At 39.3% G+C, this 22501-nt stretch overlaps 2 protein-coding genes across 2 annotated transcripts in view; one reads left to right on the top strand and one right to left on the bottom strand.

Moving 5' to 3' along the window:
* Window positions 1-15908, top strand: part of man2c1 (mannosidase, alpha, class 2C, member 1) — a 22346-nt gene extending 6438 nt beyond the window's left edge. Inside the window, exons 13-26 of the mRNA XM_088340174.1 lie at window positions 394-517; window positions 576-697; window positions 783-868; window positions 2012-2158; window positions 2224-2303; window positions 2576-2670; window positions 4815-4919; window positions 4992-5148; window positions 9745-9888; window positions 11297-11406; window positions 11497-11576; window positions 13254-13396; window positions 13461-13564; window positions 13638-15908. Coding sequence (XP_088196300.1) covers window positions 394-517; window positions 576-697; window positions 783-868; window positions 2012-2158; window positions 2224-2303; window positions 2576-2670; window positions 4815-4919; window positions 4992-5148; window positions 9745-9888; window positions 11297-11406; window positions 11497-11576; window positions 13254-13396; window positions 13461-13564; window positions 13638-13755 — 1615 coding nt within the window. The 3' untranslated portion in view covers window positions 13756-15908. The remainder of the gene's footprint in view (window positions 1-393; window positions 518-575; window positions 698-782; window positions 869-2011; window positions 2159-2223; window positions 2304-2575; window positions 2671-4814; window positions 4920-4991; window positions 5149-9744; window positions 9889-11296; window positions 11407-11496; window positions 11577-13253; window positions 13397-13460; window positions 13565-13637) is intronic.
* Window positions 15753-22501, bottom strand: neil1 (nei-like DNA glycosylase 1). The gene is made up of 10 exons (XM_088340175.1): window positions 22174-22501; window positions 19548-20006; window positions 19364-19483; window positions 17773-17875; window positions 17607-17691; window positions 17419-17540; window positions 16323-16350; window positions 16173-16243; window positions 15948-16098; window positions 15753-15878 (listed from the first exon to the last, which is right to left on the bottom strand). Exons 2-10 carry the CDS (start codon window positions 19988-19990, stop codon window positions 15838-15840), a joined length of 1164 nt encoding a protein of 387 aa, XP_088196301.1. The 5' UTR covers window positions 19991-20006; window positions 22174-22501; the 3' UTR covers window positions 15753-15837.

Genomic DNA, 22501 nt, shown 5'->3' with positions numbered 1-22501 from the left:
TATTTTTTAAAAAATAAACGTTCATTTGATAGTCCCTGTATTTTTCCTTATTATTCAAATAAATAATGCTTTTTTTTTAATGAAGGACATTTTTTACCAATAGGAGTCACTCAGATAATACATTATGTCCTTGAAAAGAGCACATTTTTTTCAGTCAAGCATTTTTTGTTGGTGGTGGGCTCATCTTGCTCGTTTTGAGTTTTTCCTCTCACCTTTTGAACAGGTGACCATATAATATTTTGACTGAAAAGCCTTTTTGAGTGTCAGAAGAAGACCCAATCTATAAGTCAAATGTATTCATAATTTTAAACTTTATTTCATTACAACATTATTTGAACCGACCCCAAAATGTGCGTCATTCTTTTGTAACATTGCTTCCTGTTCTTATTACAGGGTTCAGATGTCCACTCCCGACAAGCTCTTCTCTCAGCTTTGGGCTGACTCCCATCTGCTTTGCATTTGGTCCGGCGAACTTTTCCTCGAGCTTCACAATGGCACGTACACCACACAGGCGAAGGTAGGAATACTAAATTACGTTTGAAACAAAAGAAGGCATAAAAAAGTTACCTTTCCAGATCAAGCAGGGCAACCGTCAATGCGAAATGCTACTGCATGACGTGGAGATTGCCTGCAGCCTGGCAATGTGTCATGATAAAACGTTTTCATATCCTGTGGCAAAGCTGCGGGAGCTCTGGAGGTTAGGGTTCACTCATATATACTGATTTAAAAGCTAATTAAAATGTGATTGATCAATTTATGATTGGCATCTTCTGCTGTGGAAGACTTCTGCTGCTGAACCAGTTCCATGATGTTCTCCCAGGCTCTTGCATTGAGCTGGTTGTGGAGGATGCTCTAACGTACTATGAAGGTATGCCAAACAATGAACTAAATTATTTATTGAGTTTTATGCATTTATGCAGTGTCTGAAATAACGTCTCCCCAGATTTTTTATTTTTTTTATTTTTTTTACCATTAAAATGTTTTTTCCGATTTCAAAATCTTCGTTCGTTTTGGGAATTTCGGTTTGTTTGGAAATTTGCATACTTGGCAGCCAATCAGAAGCCTGCATCGAATAACTTAGTGCTTCCGGACTTTCCCGAGCGTTATAAGGTCTCACATTTGCATATCATTTTCCAAAGTAGACGCACAGAGAACACAAGAAAAATTGATAGGTGGTTAAGAATTGTTAAGATTGGTCAATTTAATAACGCTCTTACTCATTGTATCGTGGTAAGACGTTTTCCATTGTGTGACTTCATTACGCATGCACCATTTTTCGTTTGTCTAATTGTTGATCGCCATGTTGTATTGAGTGGAGCCATGTTGTTGTTTGCTTGCTGTTGAGGAATAGATATGCTTAACGTTTGAACCACAATGTCCTGCTTATCTTCTCACGGCTGAGGAAACTGCACACTGACATATCCTTACCGGGAATCAAGCCAAAATGTCAGCCCCAAAAGAAAGATTCAAAAGAAGCTAACAAAATTTATGACGCTACAAAACATAAACGTACATTAAAAGCATCGTGGAAAGAGGAGTTCACGTTGCTTGTAGCAGATGACGCAACGCAAACATTGCATGAAAGAAGACGAGTAAATACAGGTACATACTGATGGCAGAAGGAAAACTGCAATTTCATATACATGCAATGAATGTTAAGTAGATTTATAATAAACTTAATTTTAAAGTGTTGTTCTGTTCTATTTTCTGATTATCAATCCTTAATACTTTGCAACAATAGTGTTTTTTGCGCTTAGTCTTATTGTGTTTCAAGTTGGGGGAAAATGGGGCCGGCAACTTTATTGGCTGGGCAGCCAACTTTTCAGAGTTGTCTGCCCTGGTGTCCAGTACCTTTTTGTCATGACTTTCAGACACTGATTTATGCAATTTTTGCTTATTTTTGGCGCTAGACTCACAGCATAAGAATCATCTCAGAGATTACTGGTTTTGCTTTCTATCAAAGCAAGTTATTAAAATTCTCCCTTCTAAGATCTTAAAAAATGCATTTCAGACATAAACAGAAAAGGTGCTGTTCTTCTGCAAGAAGGCCTCAGGGCGCTCGTATCCGAGGGCGACACCACGGGTGTCTTCAATTCTCTGCCCTGGGAACGCTTGGAAGTCCTCCAGATACAAAATGGACCCAGTGAACATACTTTAGGTATGTCTGATACCGCTTGTTTTCATTGTTACTTTTTTTAAAATATTTACTCTGTTGTGCGATAGCTCTGGCGAGAGTTCCTAGCATTGGAGTATCTGCTCTTCAAAACACAGAGCCTGTAAATACAGTCCATGTCACTGTTCAGGTATATTTATTTTATGTATTTATTTTTGATAATTACTTAATTATCAGATGTGTAATGGCGATGTTTAGTTACTGCGTTTTGTTTCTAAATCAGAACATAGACATTTTGTGAATAAGGTATTGGTTAGTTGTTATAAATAGTCCTCTTTTTTCTTCATTTACCTAAACGATCTCAAATCTAGAGAATCTGAAAGACCATTTTTGTATTTATTGTAGTTATTTCATATGAACATCTGTGGGTTCAAATAGATCTTTTTTTGTGTGACATGTAAGGCTGACGGCAGCGTCCTCATGGAAAACGGGATCATACGGACAGTTGTAAACAAAGACGGCACGCTTGCATCGTTGTGTTTGGTCACTGCAAACAGGTACACTGCTTATATCATATATTTTCCCAATCATAAATTCACTCTACCAAAATTGCATCACCAGATTTTACCTGTCAACTTCAGCCAATTGCTGTCCTGATTATGGATGCCCCCTTATTAAGCGATAACAAAAAACAAACACAACATGGCACGTGTTTACTCACAACAAAAGTCATGTCAAGTCATGTTTATTTTTTATAGCCTTTTATCACAAGGACTCTCAAAGGGCCACACAGACCACAGATTATTGCAAACTACAGACTGATGTTACGCCATCCCCTGATCTAAAACCTACATGAGGGGAAGGAAAAACTCAAAAACCTCAACATGAGGAAAATGAAGAAACTTTGAGAAGGGACCGCACATGAGGTCATCCTTTTTCCGGGATGACCAGGCTGCAACGGATGTTGCAATAATAAATAATACACAGATATTAGGGTTAACGTGAAATATAGGTCATTCATAAGCTATAAAATAGAAGTGTTTTAAGCCTGGATTTAAACAGTTCCACTGAGGTTGCAGAACGAATCTCAGTGGGCAGAGCATTTCACAGCACCAGGGTCCAAAAGGAGAGCGCTACACCACAACAATATCACCAATTGACATCGTCGTCTGCTACTAGTGTCTGAGACGATCCGGTTTGGAGCTTAAATGGGCAAGATAAGATCGGTCTAACAAAAATGTGTTTTTCTTTTCCTGTACTCAAATATTATGTGGCTCACAAAATTCTAAATGGTCAATAATCGTATTAAAAACGGTTAAATCATGCGTTGACAGGTATGCTAGATACAAAAAAACATGCATGGGTCGCACTGGCGCATAAGTTGAACTTACAACAATGTATCTAATTTATTAAGTAACACTGCGCTAGTTTTCCTTGGAGAAGACTGATACTAGTTTTACTTGTAGATACAATTACACTGGTATTCAGCATAGAAGACTATACCTTTCTATGGCGAAGACGACAATGCTAGAGGTTTGGCGTGTTGGAAAAAAAAAACTAGTTTGTGACATAAGAAGCTACTTTTTTGGCATATAAAACAACAGTAATAGCTTGATGTGTGGAAGACAATCATGTTAGTGTTTGACTTGGAAAAAGAAGCTTGGTGTTGGTGATAAATCAAAGGCTAGTTTTGGACGCAGAAGACGGTGTGCTATTTTGTTACAAATGAATATGTCAACACAAATGTTTTGCTGGAAAACTAGCTTTCACACAAAGAATATGCTAGTTTTTAGTGTAGAGTACGATGCTGCTAGGTTTTGTTGCACAGGAATACAACAATGTCCGTTTTTGGCCTGCAATAAATTGCTTATTTTTGGAATAAAAAAGAAGCCAGTTTTTCGGGTTGGACACATGATTCTCTTTTATGTTGTTGTAGAAGACAGAGTTGTTAGGTCTGTGGGCAGAAAACATTAAGGCTAGTTTTTGACTTAGAAGAAGAAGCTAATGCTTAGCTTAGATGATGCTGCTACTAGTTTTTCCTTGTACAGGAGTATCACTATAATTGTTTTTGGTTGTAATGAGAAGCAAGTTTTGGCATAGAAAATTATGCTCGTTTTTTGTAGAGGACAACAATGCTAGCTTTACGCACATCAAACGACAATGCTAGCAAGAAGATGTCAGTGTCCGGCATTTTCACAAATATGTTTTCAGCATAGAACGCTCAATGTAGGACAAATAAAAGAAAGTACCTAATCCGTTATTGATTCCTGTTCAAGAAACAATGGTTCACCGATTGTCAAAAAAGTCAATGACAACATACTTTATTTTTGTCAAAGGCAGAGAATTCTTTTAACTAATTAGCAAAAAGCCCACTTAAAATGGAGATCTTTGACGTCAAACGCTTGCGAATGAGTCGTGATGTGTACTTTGTGTCCTATTTAACTAACTAAGAAGTGAAATGTTTGTCCTTTAGGGTTGTCCTTGTTTCATATCAGTAGGGCTTCATGCTTAAGGAATGCAGTGCTTACCTCCCTCAAACAAATCGCCCACTCGCTAGCATAGAAGAGTTACATTGTTAGTTTATTGGCATGAAAGCAGAGGACAGTTTGTTTTGTGGGGGCTGCTGACTAACTGATTATATAAAAGATATAAACCCAGCAGACGTACAAAAAAACTAATGTTAATCTTCTGTTGATTTCAGGGAGGCTATTTCGGATGGCTGCTGTAGTAACCAGTTTGTGATCTTCGATGACGTACCTCTATACTGGGACGCTTGGGATGTAATGGATTATCATCTTCAAACGAGGTGTGGATCCTTTTTTCGTGGTAACACCCACTCGTCTGTGTCTAAAAACTTTGGCCCTCCCCGTCGCCACAGGAAGCCGGTGGTAGAGGTTGTGCAACCGGCCCATGTGCTGTCATCACACCAACTCAGAGGAAGTGTGGGCTTCACACTCAGAATCAGTGAGAAAAGCACAGTCACGCAAAAGGTGGTGATGGATGCCATGTGCCCTTACCTCAAGTTCAAAACACAGGTTTGATCTCTCAAAACTTGTACAATGGCCCCTTTACATACGAGATTACCGTGTTATCTGGACTATGAAGGCAACCTAAAACCCCCAGTTTAGCCAGAAGTGTAAACGTTCGCCTTATAACCCAGTGAGCCTTATAACTCGGTGGGCCTTACATAGTGCACAATACGGGAAGATAGTATTGGAAATGCATAAAGTATCATATTTTCTGCACTATAAAGCGTTCCTAAAAGCCATCAGCTTTTTCAAAAGCTGACTGTGCGCCTTATAATACGCCTTATATATGATCAATCCTGAGTCGCAACAGGTCTCAGAACTATATTAAGCAGCCGCCGACTCTTTTTTTCCCCACGTAGAAGAAGTGGTGCGTGATGCATGCTGGAATACATACACCTGAATGGCATTTCCTAACCAATGTGTCAATCATCATTTGAATCTGTCAGCTGTCAGTATTGGTTAAAGTTGTTCAGAGTTAAATGAGGCGGGTCCTTTTAAGCATTTACAGGCTCATACAGGCTAAGGCGGGGTAAAACAAAGCCTGCAATTGGCTAAAAAACATGTGGATCACAAGTTAGGTCGGCTATGGCGTAGAGAAAATAATTATCCTAGTATGTATTTGTAAACTTGAATTATGGGACTAAACAGACAGTTACCAACAATGAACCTCCATCGATGCAGAGCTGATTTTTTTTTGGGGGGGGTCTGCATTTTTGCCTGTTTTGGAGTCCGTAAATATTCTACACGGTTTGATTTGCTACACTCACAGATGTAAGGAGACCATGTGATGGCACAAGACAACTACCGTATTTTCCGCACTATAGGGCGCACCGGGTTATAGGGCGCACCCCCAAAAAATAGTTTTTGGTCCTATATCTTCCATAGATAAGGCGCACCGGATTATAAGGCGCTACAATGGGAACGTCGACAAAACAGTCAGATGATTCAGTCCAACTGATTACCCCCTTAACATTCCCAAAGCTTGCAAAGAAGCAAATACGTGTCGTAGACACGTGCTGATGCGGTGTCCGTACGATGTCACTTAAATGCGTCATTTCAAATATCATTCGGAAGGTTGAAGTCTTGGGATTCAAGAAATGCCAAACATTTCTATGTTTCTATTTTCTTTTTCGCTCACAACTTTACTGTGCATATGACAATAAACACTTGGAATTGAGTTTAATTCACTCAACTCATCACAGCAACATCAAGATCGTTCTAAAACAAGATACCAGGAAAATATAAAGCCGCATAACTCACCTAAGTTCTCACGTTCAATAATGATACGCAATCATGGTCTTCTTACAACCGTACGTGAAGTAAATCCAGGAGAGTAGAATATTTACAAATACAGACTAATGAAACATGTTTCTTTACGGGGTACTTTAGCAAGCTTGCTACGCCATTGCTAAACTCGGCCGATTGCAGGGTTTGTTTTGGCCATCTAGCCAATCCAAGGCTCCGAATAACTTCAGCCAATAGCGATCGATTTAACGGATGATTGACACATCTTTTTCGGCCAATTGCAGGGTTTGTTTCGGCCCTCTAGCCTATCCGAGGCTCCGAATAACTTTAGCCAATAGTGATCGATTCAAATGATGATTGACACATTGGTTAGCCAATGAAACGCCGGTATATAAATCCCAGCATACACCGCGGACTACTCCACGTTCGGGGGAAAATCGAGTCGGCGGCTGTTGCGTAAGTTGCGAGACCTTGTGATTTAATGTTGAGCCATATATAAGGCGCACTGTATTATAAGGTGCATGGTCAGCTTTTGAAAAAAATTAAGACTTTTAGGTGCGCCTTATAGTGCGTAAAATACGGTAGTTTGGTGAACTACCCCGGCTTTGTATTTTCTCGGTATTTTATTTCAGACTGATCGTGATTTTTTTTGTGATGAGTATATTTATACGTGGTCAGTATATTTTGAATCCCAAGAGTCTAAGCTTTGCAATAATATGTGGTATTTCAGTGACTGGTGACATTGTACGGACACCGTGTCTGTACGTGTCTGAGACACGTATTTGCTTCTCAACAGAATGTAAGGTGTTAACAAAGTTTGAGTACTTCTCGACTGTTGCGCCTTATAGTCCAGTGTGCCTTATGTATGGAAAATATATGATAAAACATTATTTTTGGGGGTGCGCCTTATCACCCAGGGCACTTTATAGTGCAGACGGTAATTCCAGATATGCGTTACCATACAGGTTTTTATGGTAATACTGTTTTTAAGCAATAATGGATCAGATCAATTAATATCGCTGATGCAAAACATTGTGTGCAACGGGAATCAAAAACCTTACCTCCTTACACTGATTAGCATAGTGCCTTCTGATTAAGTTGACACAGTCTTTCCATTTCTTCACCAACAAACGTTGGTGAATTTAGAAAACAAAGTCTTTCTACAAAATACTGTATAAGCTCTTTTACAGTATGTACATATACATATTGAACTGAGATGTTATTGATGCACAGATGAAACCGTTTAACTGTTTCAAACTGTGAAACCTATCATAAAGTACTAGCCCTATTTTTTTATAGCCCTTGATCTCAAAAGGCTGCACAGACCACAGATGATTGCAAACCACAGACTATTATTACACCATCCCCTGATCTAAAACCTACATGAGGGCAAGGAAAAACCCAAAAACCTCAACATGAGGAAAATGAAGAAACTTTGAGAAGGGATTGCACATAAGGTAATCCCCACCACGCAAATCAATGTTGTGGCTCTGTGAATAAAAATAGTTTTATGAGGCGATAAGCTCCAATGCCATTTTGTTTGTCATCAGTACCACAGGTGGTCTAGTTGTAATGTGTCGGCACTTTGACCGTGCCTACTTGGGTTCGATTCCCATTGAATACAATGTTATGTGATTTCGGTCCCCAAATAATATTGTATTACATTATTGTAATACGGAAGCTCTTGTTTTAGTTTCAATTTTATACACCTTATAGTCTGATGCGCCTAATAGATGAAAAAATGTCAAAAACGACTTATTCTGGGGGAGGGTGCACTTTATAATCCGGAGTGTTTTGCAATGCGGACAATACTGTAATTCGTTCCCGGATCGAGCTTGTATCGGCAATTTCTCATACCTTAAACACATTTTTCCTAAGAAATAACTGAAAACCAATTACCGTAAATTCCGGACGATAAGCCGCTACTTTTTTCCCTAACTTTCAACCCTGCGACTTATTCAGTGATGCGGCCAATTTATGTAATTTTTCTAACGGCCGCCAGCAGCGCTCGAGTGTTGCTACCATTAACTGCCCTGTCACAGCCACCATTTGGGATGAAAGCTATATTATTATTATTAAAGCTTTGAAAACTCTCTCGGTGTACCGTCTTTCTTTGTAAATATGTGTAACCCATGTATAATATGTATTTGCAACTGTATATTTTTGTAATGTATTTATTTGTATTTATTTTAGACACTTATTCTGATATGTTTTGCACGAGTGAACGAAAAATGAGGGGCGGAACAAACGCGGGGTGCCGAGTTTAAGTGGGGACCGCTAAAGGTGAGGGACAAACAAGGAAAGAAGAGCGGGTAAAAAGTTGGTTAAAGAAAAAGAAGTTGCGTGAGTAAATGTGTTCATCTGATATATTTTTCCCACACTTACCTTTGGAAATATACACTTTTTTCCTTGGATTACTTTCAACAAGACCCGGACTCTGCAGGTCTGCATCAAACTTTAAGTACTGGTATCATTTTCCGTTCATTTTGCCGGCTTTGATTTTTGGACTGTGGACTTTAATGAAGGGCATTTAGTTTCAATCGCGGGACTTGAAGTTCGATTTGGGTTAATTTTGTGTTTGTGTTACATGTTTAAATGTGGGCGCATGCGGCTTATATACAGGTGCGGATTGTGTATGTACAAAATCGGTTTTCCTCTTAAAACGTGGTGGGTGCGGCTGATAATCAGGTGCGCTCTATAGTCCGGAATTTACGGTATACATTTCCTGGCCTCCTAAAATCCCTCAAGTGAACCCAAAAAAGCTATAAAACACATCTTCCTGATCACTAAGAACACATTCAAATAGTAATTGAACATAAATTTACAGTAATAAGATCCAGTAAATAAGAGATAACGAGATGATGCTCTCTGGAATAGTCGCCCCCTTGTTCGACTCTAGAGCTTTGAAGGTATCTTTCTACATCAATATTGTACAAATTATAGAGGATAACCGATCGTACTGCTTCAGTAGATCACTCGCACAAACACCATTTCATAAGTTCCTGTTTTATTTTAATTAATAACATCCTCTTTTTTCTCAGAAAACACCTTGCCATTTACTTTTCCAGACTCATGACTAGGGTCATAAAAAGCAACAAAATAGTGAAGGATCATGTCTGCTATGGCAGGATGTTGGCAGTGATCGGTCTCTAGCGTCCTCTGGCGTCTGGAAATACTAGAAACGCGGATTTTCTCTCGTATGTCGGGCAGGATTTTTGCTGGAAAGACATCTTGTCTCTCAGATAGCTCGTAATTAGAGCGGCCACTGTACTCACAATTTGACAGATTTATCTGAGGTGATGAATACAAAATGATACAAATTGACTTTTTGACCACAGGCAATTTGTCTGTTCCAAGGTTAACTGGGCCGAGTCGCACAAGTTTCTCAAGGTTGAATTCCCGGTGAGAGTGAGAAGCCCCAACGCTACGTATGAGATCCAGTTCGGACATCTGCAGAGGCCCACACACAGGAATACGTCGTGGGACTGGACCAAATTTGAAGTAATTAGCAAAAGGTTAACCAGTCTCAGCATGAGGAAATACTGATTAGTGCGAAATCGCTACCAGTTTAATACGCACTTATGAAATACCATTATTTTATTAGTATGTTGTTAATATGTTATTATTGAGGGTGTGGATAAAATTGGCTTATTCAACCACACAAAAAAACACATGGCAATTACATATTTAATTGATTGGCTAATTTTAAAAGATGTCTTATGAAGTTTTATTATTAAGTATTGATAGTTTGTTGGTGATAGGAATGAGTGGATAGATGTTGTGAAAGGATAGTGGGATGCTTGGATGCGTTCTAAGGGATGGGCAAGGCACCCGTATGATGCGGCAGGGGTAAACCAGTGAAAGGTGTCGGGCCCTGCTGTTTAACAGAAGAGTGTGTTGTGTTACCCTGACCCGAGTGACACGGCCTCTTTCTTTTGTCCGGTTTTATTTGGAGGGACGAAAGCATGACCAACTTTGGTGCCGAGGTGCTTAACTTGTTTGGGTGATTGGGCATTTGGGTTGGCCATGGTCAATTTTTTTGTGTTTTTTTTTGCTACTTTTTCTTTTCTTTGTTTTTGTATGTGTTTGTCTTGCTGTCTGTCCTCCCTCTCGAGGGATATGACCAGGGCAGATGGATACAAGTATTGATAGTGGGTTTAAAGACACTGCTTGTGGTAATTACTTGTTATGCCAGTTAAAAAACAGATATTACCAATATAAAACACTTTCTATTGTTTACATTTGAAATGTCCTAGAGAATAACAATGACCTACTGGGGTTCTAGTTTGGGGGCTGTCAAGGGACCTGGGGCACTGTTCAGCACGTAGGACCAAAAGTATCGGTTCTCTTGATATTGGCTTTTATTATACGATTCGTAGAAACAGTGTGAGGACAGTGTGCATTATTTACCTTCTAGAAGTCGTGGAATCGGAAACGAATCCTATAAAGCACAAGGAAGAATACAAACTATGACTAGACTCAAAATGACCAAAAAGCACAATTTTATTTCTCTTTTTTTTCCCCCCCAACCTCTTTGAGGTTTTGAGGTACCAATAAGGTACTGGCAAGATGTCAGACATTTATGTCAGCTTCCTCTTGGTGAGGCTCATTTTATGTAAACTAAATGCTAATATCTTAACCTTTGAGTATTTTTAAAAAGGCATGTTTATGATAGGTAATGTATTTTCACTTAACCAACTTTTTTTTTCTCTTAATACATTTTTACCACTATGAGGCGCCAAATAATACTCTCTGTTTATTTAAATTCCTCAATCTTATTTTAGAAATTTTATATTATGATAAAATCGTTAACTATAATATAGTAAATGTTTTTTCTATTAATTAAGATATTTTTTTACAATAATTAATCGAATATAATCCCCCTGACTTGTGCTTCTTCCCTCTTTAGGTTTGGGGTCACAAATGGGCCGATTTATCAGAGCACAATTTCGGAGTGGCTCTGCTCAATGACTGCAAATACGGCTACTCGGTTTATGAGAACACAATGACCCTTTCCTTGTGAGGCCATGCACATTTTCCAAATACTGTGCTAATATATTGAAAACCGCTCTGTTTAACTAGCATAACTAACATGATACATCCTTGTAGGTTAAGGGCACCAAAGTCTCCAGATGCCAACGCTGATATGGGCATGCATGATTTTACATACGCAGTCATGCCACACACAGGTTTGTCATGTTTTCCTATTTTATTTATTGTAAATTGCAGACTATAAGTTGCTACTTTTTTGCTACATTTTAAACACGGCTTTAAAGTTAATTAATAATTCACAGAGCTCCAACTAAATTGTATGATTAATCACAACTTCAGTTATTGTAAATCAGTCATGTGTGCACGGCACCAAAGGCGCCGCATATCAAATTTTTTTTATACGTTTTCGGCTTGGTTGCCAAATTCCATAAGTGTGCAGGGAGCAGAGGAAAACGGCAAGCTGCCCTTTACCACGACACGTGAGCTCTAAATACAAAACACCATGGTGATGTCTAAAACGTCTATGACGCCCTTCTAAAGAAGAAATTGCTCCATGTTTTTACCAAAATTATTCATATAATACATAACAGAAGCGAAACGGGGGTTAGTCGGTACTTTATTCACTATTTACTACGTACTCATGATATTTCCATTCACTCACCAATGAAGTCCACAATTTATACATCGGATTGAATAACAGTGGAATTTATCAATTAAAAATGCTACACTTCTCTTTTCATATCATCGGATTCCTTGTGAGGTCCATGGAGTTTCCTTTTATCCTCGAGGAACGATGACAAGCTATTATAATTTGGTTACCACAGCAACCACTGATGACAACAGCACAATCTGTGTTGCAATCTGGCATTATTCTCCACAGTATGGTTGCCTTGGCACTGTCGAGACTATGGGGCTCACATTTTACGTGACACAACCCTCATTTTAGTTTTCTTTCGGGATAGTCGTAAATATTAACTTGTTTCTGTAATTGCTCTTGTCGTCTTCATCTTGGTCGCCACGGTTGGTTGACGCCACGTGAGCTTTGGGCTTAGTAATGTAAATGGATGTGAATGAGTTCACTTTTATTGTTGTTTAAGCCTGCGGCTTAAAATCCGATGTGGTTGTACAAAGAAAAAAATTGAGTTTCGTTCTCAGATTTCAGCATGCAGCTTTTACCGTATTTATTCGTGTATAACGCACACCCCTAAGTTGGAATTAAAAATCAGTATAAAATTTTACTCAAACTTTGCAGTCGAACGCAACTAAAATCGAGCCCGGCGGTAAGAGCGGCTTTATCCTAACCACTGTGACCAGTGATATAGATGACCTACAAAAAGGCAATAGATCTCATCATCACACTCTTTATTCACGGTACCACAGAAGAATGTTAATTTCGTTTTGCATTTTTGCATGTTACAATGACGAATTCCATTTTTTTCTTCTATTCTAAGCATTGTAAGTGACAGATGTTGTTGAATATGTGCAGCCATGATTTATTGACAATGTAAACTATGAATACAATACCAAGATAAAGTGTTTTTATTTGAGGTCCTTTAAAGTCCAATTCATCATCAGGTACAACGAGTTGTTTCCCTTGTTGTGCTTTTTTGCACATTTTTCTATCTTTCAGGACAACTTTGTGTTCTCTGACATTCACCTTTGCCACTGTGAATAAAAATAGTGTGATCATAAGATGAAATTGAATGCCTTTTCGTATGTCATCTATCTTACTGGTAGTCAAGTGCTTAGGATTTGGAGCTCTCACCCCTGCGACTCGGGTTCGATTCCCGTTGCAGCCAATGTTTTCCGTTAGTGGTCAGTCTGGAATTTACTGTTGTTTAAACTTTCAATTTTAACGACGTTTAACTTTAAAGGATCGTTCCAAGATGCCGGTGTCATCCAGTGCGCGTACAATCTCAATTTCCCATTGAGGTTGACGCCGTGCTCTCCAAACACGGCGTCTTGGAGTGCTTTCTCCGTGGAGCCCGCCAGTGTCATCCTTGAGACTGTCAAACAGGTACGTCCAAAACTGTTTCGTTACAGCCGTCACTGCCGTTACCATTTGTCATTGAACGCAACAGACCGAGGACAGGAAAGGAGCCCTCGTCGTCAGGTTGTACGAGGCCCACGGAGGTGCCGTGACCGCAACCCTTTGCGTGATGCTGCCGGTTAAGGAAGCTTGGTTGTAAGTGACTTATTCTGGTGCCTTTTAATACGTTTTGGGGAAAAAATATTAATAATCTTGTTTCTCATTTCAGTTGTAATCTTCTTGAGCAAATCGAATCGGCTTCGCCAGTGCACGTGTCTGAGGATGGAATCACACTAAACTTCAGCCCTTTTCAAGTCAGATCACTTCTGCTTGTTTTTGATGCATGATCTTGTTTTGGTAACAACCACTTCATCATGAGTAATAGGAAGTGCAATGGAGACATAATTCAGGATTGTTAACAGTGTATTACTTGGAATTGACTTGAGGTTCTTTGCCTCAGAGTGATCTAATCTGGGCTGTTATGGGCTTCAAATATAATAGGTTTATCAATTTTATCTATGTTTTTGTATCTGATGGAAAATTGAAGGGTTGCAACAATTACAGAGAGGCGGCAGGATAAAAATATGTTGCTTGTAAATTTCTACTGAAAAAAAAGTGACCATACCCCTTTGGAGACCAGTCTTATAAGAATTTTTGAAATGAATTATATTGGGTTACTACTATGTTATCACCAGGTTGTAATTGTAAGACATAGGCTTAAAATAGGTTCGTGATCGGGTGAGAACATATGTTGGCCTAGAGAGGGATGGGTATCACTTGTACTTGCCCAAGTCACACCACAGGAAATGGTGCCCCTACAACCCTAGTAGTTAAAGTAGAACCAAGCATCAGCCATGTAGAAGTGCATTGAGTGATTTAAATATATGTTATATTCATCTATATACTGAAGCCATATTCTCCTAGTGGGAGGTGGCTAGGGGTCAAGAACACACATTCACCCAACATTAATTCCTCTTTGCTCTTCCCAACCTGACACCGAATATTAAACCCATACCACGTCAAGGGGTGGCTGCCGTGCCATGCAACCCTTCATCAGCAAAGAGGCCCGACAGCCGACAAATTATATGCTAAATTTAAAAATATCTTTGGATGATTTGATCATGTCAAGGATTTCTCATTCCTGTTAAAAAAAAATCCCTTAATTTCGATGAAAAATCAGGATAACATTTTGTTTCACCTTTTTCCAGTTCTAACGTTGCAGTTGAATGCAATGGGAATCAAACCTAGGCCGCAGCGGTGAGAGCACTAAATCCTATCCACTGGACTAGATGATATGTAAAAAAGCATTAGATTTGAACTCATCTTCACACTAGTTCTGTTCACAGCACCAGAGATGAATATTAATTCCTTTCTGAAGCTGAAGTTGCTTTTTGTGACTAATTAGCGAGTTTTATGAGCATTTATTAAATAACAAGTTATTAGTATGTCAGTATTATGTTATTACCAGGTTATAAAGATTTAGAAGTTGGCTTCAAATTGGCTCAGTCAACTCCTTAAATATCTGGCTGTATAATGACACTGATTTACGGATATAAATTATTTTCAGATGAGTTTGGGATTTGGTTATTTATTTAGATAGATAGATACTTTATTCATCCCCGCAGGGAAATTCACATTTAGACCCTGATCATGTCAATGATTTCTCATGCTTGTTGGAAATCATATTTCCTAGAAATCACAATAACGCAACACTAGTGAGCTATCTTCAGAACTGGTTTGTGGGCTACCTAGGTATTCTTAGGGTTAGGGTTTACATGGATCTGTCGGAACTAAGAGTGAAGAGCCCTGCCTTTAGCCTTTAAAAATGTATCTGGTCTAAAGCAAGAACATATCCAGCCATTATCTTCACCGCTTATCCTCAGTAGGGTCGTGGGGGTGCCGGAGCCCATCCCAGCTATCTTCAGGCAGTGGGCAGGAGACACTCTGAACTGGTTGCCAGCCAGTTGCAGGGCACACAGAGACAGACGATTCACTCGCTCATTTACACCTGGGGACAATTTGGACCGGACAAAAAAACTAACATGCATGTTTTTGGGATGTGTGAGGAAACCGGAGTGCCCGGAGGAAACCCGCAAGCACGGGAGAACATGCAAACTCCACAGGAAGGTTCGATCTCATGACCTCAGAATTGTGCCGCACACGAGCTAACCACTGCGCTGTGTGACTTTTTTTTTGGATTGGAAAATGTATGCAAAGTACAGCAGAATGATAAACTTAAAAACAAATATTTTCAAATACCAGGCAGTTAAGTGGATTGTTCATGCAAATTAACTAATCTGTAAAATGATACACGTGTCTAACTACTGAGAAAAATCAAGGGATACAATTTTGCATTTTTTATTGAAAAAAAAATATACAAAAGAATAAAAACAGTATTTCAAAGTATAGCGATGGGGCCGTTTTTGCTTTTACTCGACATTCTGCCTGAGGCGAGCGCTACGCCGAGAACCTGAAAATAAAAAGTGATCTGTTAACGAAATATGTTATTATTTCTGCTATGCAGGATTTTATTGTTAACCTTGTGTTGGCTCGGTCGTTTTCTTCCTTTTGGCTGGTGATTTGTTTTGACGTTGCGCCGTGTTTGTTTTCAAGGACTTCTTGGTCTTTTTGGGCGTGGCTTCTTTTTGAGGCTCATCCTTAATTTCCTTTTTGACCTTCCCTTTTGCTCCCTACGATTTAAAGATGCAGACGTTAGTTGTCAATTTCTAAATTGATTGTGACGACCCAATGTGATCGTTTTAACCTTTTTCTTGCTGGTGTAATCATGATTGTCGTCTTTTTTCACTCTCTTTTTGGCTTTTGGTGATTTTGTATCTAGTGGAAGACAAACATCACAAAAAGTAAATCTTTGTGAGCCTCCCTTTTTTTTTTATCTCGCAAATTTGTTACTTACCTTTTGGAGCCATTGGACCTGGATCACCCTGAAAAAAAAACTTAGTTTAGCTTACGTTTCAACCGTCACAATAAGGAAATGCAGTATTTTCCATACAAGATTTTGGCAGGGCGCCAGGGTCTCATAAACTTGTATTTTAAAAAAATACAATATTTTTTATATATAAATAAATGCAAAGTTGATCAATAGTACAGTAGGCGCTGCCATTCGCCGCTCCCATAATTCTACCTGGCATTCCGATGCATGCTCTCCGTGTCCCTTTACCGCTCTGTAAACAGTCTACTGTACGGTACTGCTACGAAGAGCTGTCATTCACAATGGACCATCTTAGCGAAATTCTGACATTTTGGCAAAATTCCATGAAGTCTGAGAATTTGAGAAAAGGAATCACCCAGAAAAAGTGTTGACCGGTTGGGCTATCTCTTATTATGATGACATCGACCTCGCGCATTTCCGACGGATTGTCAAAAGCTGGCAAAAGCAGACGTCATTGGATCAGTTTTAAGAAACACTGCTGGGGAAGTAAACATAGAGGCCAGTTAAAATGTAAATAAACATTTTAATTATATCCTTTATCTTTTGGGTTTTTTAAGCATGTGCCTCTCGTATATTGTGCATTAATCTAATTTTTAACATGTATTTGTTTTATGTTCTGATGCTCTAATGATTTAATAAAAAATATATATCATACTTTTGCGGGGCTTGGATTAATTGACGCATTTAAAATCAAAAGGCGTTTCGACTCACAAATTACCTTAAAATAGTACAGCATCGGAACAACACAAGTTCTTTTTAGTCTTATTAGATAAGATTTTTGGGGGGCGGTAAACTCCTGTCTCGTTTGCCATGCTTTGAGGGTGTGGGTTGTTTGCCATGTCATTGCCTTTCATAACTAGAGTAATCATGATTCAATCGTTTACAAAAGCACACATTCATCTTGTTTCCTGATTTTGTTGTAAAAAAGCACCAGATGGATACGTTTGAATTTAAAATGTATACAATTTTCTTCCAGGGGACCATGCCCTGGTCCCCCTCGACTGTCCATCCACCAGAGTCTCACAGAATGTTATGGGTAACACTGAACTGAATCACCTACTTTGAACCACATTGTCCTGCCGTTGTGGTCCCGTATGGATTTCATGCCGTCCACGTAGTAACAGCGCAACCAGGCCCTGAATTCGGAGTAGTCGGCCTTCTCTGGATCATAACCTTTTCCGCCTGCCAAGTTGAGAAACCGCATTGTTTTCAACACCATCTTGGCTAGAATTCAACATTGTCGCCCACCTAAATGGACCACCTCCAGGGGAACAGTGTGGCACAGCCTGAGAAGGTCGGCGCCCTCATCTTTCACTGCCGTCTTTAGAACTTGCTTCAAAGTGAGACACAGTCAGATGTGAAGTCGTTTGATCTTTGGATGGGGAAATGAAAGGATGTTTGTGCTCAAGCTAACCTTTGGGTTCAAAATGTCGACCGACTTTTCGTCTTCGCTGGCGTCCTCGGACTCGAGGCCTTCCAGCACGGTGCGGGCAGGCACGAAGGGCGGGATGTTTAACCTGCAAAACGGTGGCTTTTCAAATTAAAATGATGATAATAGATTGAAAAATTTTACAAGAGGTGGTTAGAAATTTGAAAACTGTTTCCAGATTGTTTCTATTAGTAAATTACAACAATCCTTCACTACGTCGTACTTTCAGGCCTCCGTGCATCGCTGGTTAATTAAAAAAAAAGTAGACCACAATCATCCAGCCGCGATCCATTATCCCAAATCCCTTTTTGCTGCGAGCGAGGACCTGCAGACAGCACTTTTGTCAGGAGGTGTGCCGTTCCGACCCACCTTAAATGAAATGCACGCTTATGTCTATTATTCACATTTGACTAAAGCGCAAAAATAAAGTGCTCTGTTTTGGCCATGATTCATTAGCCACAGTCGACTATTGCTGAGAGCGGAGGCCAAAAGAACAAATTAGTGTTTTTGTGGCAGTCTTTTTTTCCGTTCTTTCTGCCTAAAGTCAAGAGCACATGGTCAGCTGGGATCTATTATTGCTGGTCACCTAATGCTCCAAGCAGAGACCTGCAGAGTGCATTTTTTTACCGGTTGGGGCCACTAAAGCATGCCATGGCGGCTTGCCTAAACTCAACTGCTTTGCCCTTGCCCATTATCACCAGTCGACTATTGATGAAAGCGGGGACCAAGAATGCAAATGTGTGTGTTTGATGCAGCTCTTCAAAGTCATCTTCCTCAGTGTCGGAAAGAAACTTTGTCATATAGACGTCGTCCAACGCTCCCTTATTCCAAATCACGCTAGCAACACAGTAAACGGGTCTGGTAAAACAAACATACCGTACTTGTAAAAATCACGGTAAACCGTCCGGACTGCTCGATTGCTTTTCGCTTGAAAGCTGCGTCATGTGCCTTTCTTTTTGCATTTTGCATGATGAGGGTTTGTTTACGCTAATTTAATTTATACACAAGCCAAGAAGTTGCAGTCTTCCTCGGCGCATATATTCCACCGGTCTAAATCTTACCTTTTGTACTCGAGCGCTGCTGGCGGCCGTTAGAAAAATTACATAAATTGGCCACATAACTGAATAAGCCGCAGGGTTGAAAGTTTGGGAAAAAAAGTAGTGGCTTACAGTCAAGAATTTACGGTGCTCTTTTTGTGAATTTACGATGCAAAGTAGTGAGCTTTTGGTACACTAATCTTTTGTTACGTAGTCAAAACTTGAACACAAAAACCTTTAGACCACAACTTGCTAATGTGTCCAACTGCCAAAGTAAGCACCAATACCTAACAAGGAGAGCTTTAAGCCTAATTTGATAGAAAAGGTATCGCTTTTTGGTATCAATGGCTGCTAAAACAAGGACAGGCTAGATACACATACTTGATATGGATACTTTCCTATCACTAATGATTGACATAGTGCAAATTGAATTGATTTCATTTAGAGGCGTAAAAGTATCATTTTAGCCCAAGTTGTCTGTATGTGACTCTATGCTAAAACTTTTTGAGCAGTTCATTGTTTTTGTGGGGATTCTTTACCTGTAAAGGATTTCCGCCCTGAGATAGTTGCCAATGCCATTGAAGTACTTTTGATTGAGCAGGACTTCACAGATGGGCCTGTCAAAGGCGCGATCCGACAATTGCGACACCACATTTTCCCTGCAAAATATTCACCATCACATCATCTTCTTAAGAATTCCTTCACCTCAAAGTGCTCTCTTACCTGAAACTTTTGTACTCAAACATGATGCAGGGCCCCCTGTCGGACTGCCAGTTTCCGTGCGGCTGCCAGCTGCCGAACCGGCGAGCGTCCACGTAACTGAGCACGTTGTGTGGCTTTTCTTTAGAATAAAAGCACAGATGGGCATGTTTGGGAAGCTGGTCCTCCCCGGTGAACCGGAAAAAGCCCGACATGCCGAAGCGGAAGACTATGTCCATAGGCTGCTGCGTCTTTTTGGCTTTGGTGTCATCACTTTTGATTGGCGTCAGCGTAAGTTTCACTTCCTTCCCTCTGGAAGCGGCGCTGATGCGATACGCCTCGCAAGCGAAGGCCACTTCGGGACTCTTGCTGACTTCGGACTTTCTGACCGGGCCAGAAAACAGAACCCCACGGCACACTTTGTTCACAAAAAGGCTCGCCAGGTGCAGCTCGGGTCTTTCAGGCATCGTTGAGATGATGTAACTGCACAAAGACATTGGTTCGGTCATGTCACACTAATGTTCTTATGATAGCAAAACTGCACTGCACGCTATTTCGTTTGTTGGTATTGTGCATGTAACCTGGAAAATGTTTTGTTTTTAAAATTGACTGAAGCTATGCATGACAAGTAGATCTCAAATAGGTGGACTTCAACACACAACAATGGGGTTCATGTTTTTGAATTTATCTAAAAAGTGACATGAAAAATCAAAGCACTTGCTTCACTTCTTTTGTCCAGTTTGCGGATCATTTGCTCAATTTTAGGCATCTTTTTTTCATAAATACTATATTTTTGATTTATTTACCAAGAAAAATAATCTTGGAATAAAATGGTGATACTTTAGCTGATTTTTAATGTAATAATACTTAAATGAGAAGAATTATCTGAAAATTTCAAAAGATTTTAAAAATTGTTTTTATATCCCATGTTGTAACAATGACAATAAAGGCATATTCTATTCTAAATTATATCCATCCATTTATTTTCTACACCACTTATCCTCATCAGAGTTGAAAGCCATCCTGGCCAACTTTGGGCAGGGGACACTCTGAACTGTTTTTTCCGGCCAGTCGCAGAGCACACAAAACAACAACTTACTCGCCTATTCACACCTAGGGACAATTTGGACATGACAATTAACCTACAGGCATGTGTTTGGAATGTGGGAAGAAACCAGAGTCCCTAGAGAAAACCCATGCAGGCTTGGAGAGAACATGCAAACTCTGCACGGTAGGGAAGGTAGCTGGAATTGAACCTTGGACTGCTGCACCGTGCGAATGACGTGCTAACCATTAAGCTTCCATGTCGCCAATTTAGTTATATATTTAATGTAGTTTTTTTTAATGACGAAATCCTTAAATTTTGCAACAAAATACAAAGCTAATGGAGGATAATATTTCTTCAATATAAGGAGATTTTTTTCGGGGATTTTTATTTTTTTGACTAAAATAATCAAAAAACTGAAATGAGCATATTTATTTGCCATATAAAATGTTGGTAATGTTGTTTTTCTTGATTTACTAGAAGATAAATAATGAATCAATTTTACACATTCAGATTTTCTTTGTCATTTAACAATATATACATTTTTTTTTATTGTTGGAAAAAGACAAGGGCGGCACGGCCGCTTAGTGCTTAGGGCGTTTGCGGCACAGTTCTGAGGTCATGGGATCAGACCTTCTTGTTTGGAGTTTGCATCTTCTCCCTGTGCTTGCGTGGGTATTTGTCCGGGCACTCCGGTTTCTTACCACATTCCCAAAAACATGCATGTCAGGTTAATTGGCCGGTCCAAATTGTCTCTAGGTGTGAATGGGCCAGTGAGTTGTCTGTCTCTGCCTGCAACTGGCTGGCAACCAGTTCAGGGTGCCCCCTGCCCACTGCCAGAAGATAGCTGGGATGTGCTTGATTAATGAATTGAAAAAGACGGAAAAAATCTCAAATCAAGCAAAATATGGCTAACAGAGAATAATGTTGCTTAATTTAAGAATGGGATTTTATATTTTTTCAACTTAAAATGTAAAAACAAACAACAAATGAACCCATAATTTGCTTGAGAAAATAGATAGCTGGGACGGGCTCCAGCACCCCCGCGACCCTACTGAGGATAAGCGGTGCAGATCATGGATGAACATGCTCTTGCTTTAGATCAGATACAGTTTTAAAGACTTAAGGCAAGGATCTCCGCTTCTGGTTCCGACAGAACCATGTAGCCCCTAATCCTAAAAAGTATCAATTTACTCGAAACTATTTCTATCAATTTAATGATACATTTAATAAAAAGTACAAATCGTTACATTTGGCAAAATCATCAGATATGGCTAATGGAAGACAAAGTTGCTTATATTTAATAATTATATTTGATAAAGAAAAATGATTTAAGAAATACTTAAAATTAGCAAATACAGAATATTTTCCAAAGGAAATGTTTACCATGTTTAAGTATTGTTTTTTCTTATTCTTAAAACACAACAATGTAGCAAAGTAATACAAGTAAGAAATAATTATTAAACCCAGTCGAACATTCTTAATTTCAAAATAAAGTCGTTCCTTTTTGTAGCAGAGATCACAACGTTGTTATTAAATACAGTGTACCTCTATGTTGTCATACACAGTAATATAAGATCGCGCAAAGCTGCACAAACGACTTACCCGTTGCAGAAAACAGAAGTCCCCGTTCCTGCAATCTAATTTTGATTAAAAAAAATCAACTTTTATCATTTATTTTAATCTGAGTGGGGATTTAGCGTCGTAGTGTGGACGTTTCAATCAAAACCAACGTGCTTGTTACCAAACATGTTTTGTAACGTGACCGCCAGCTCGCTTTGAAATATCGCGAGATGTTATTTGTCTAGATTTACAGCCTTTCTGGGGAAAATTAACAGAATATATTATTTACGATATGTCTCTTTTATATGATATGCCTCACTCAAGAGAAATGTATAAAAAAATATTGCTTCCCAAAACGCCTCAGATGAAT

This window comes from Urocampus carinirostris, chromosome 7, assembly GCF_059441175.1.
Source record: "Urocampus carinirostris isolate Australia breed hairy pipefish chromosome 7, RoL_Ucar_1.0, whole genome shotgun sequence".
Taxonomy (NCBI): domain Eukaryota; kingdom Metazoa; phylum Chordata; class Actinopteri; order Syngnathiformes; family Syngnathidae; genus Urocampus; species Urocampus carinirostris.
The sequence above is the reverse complement of the archived record's forward strand: the minus strand, read 5'-3'. Positions and strand labels throughout refer to the sequence as shown.

Bases quoted from the DNA above. Each gene is read 5' to 3' on its own strand.
- neil1 (XM_088340175.1), bottom strand. From the start codon at position 19,990: ATGCCTGAAAGACCCGAGCTGCACCTGGCGAGCCTTTTTGTGAACAAA. The intron at 17,876-19,363 runs GTAAAGAATCCC...ACCGTTTTGCAG, and splicing joins AGGGCGGAAATCCTTTACAG to GTTAAACATCCCGCCCTTCG. The intron at 16,351-17,418 runs GTAGGTGATTCA...TTTTTTTTTCAG, and splicing joins GCAGGACAATGTGGTTCAAA to GGTGATCCAGGTCCAATGGC.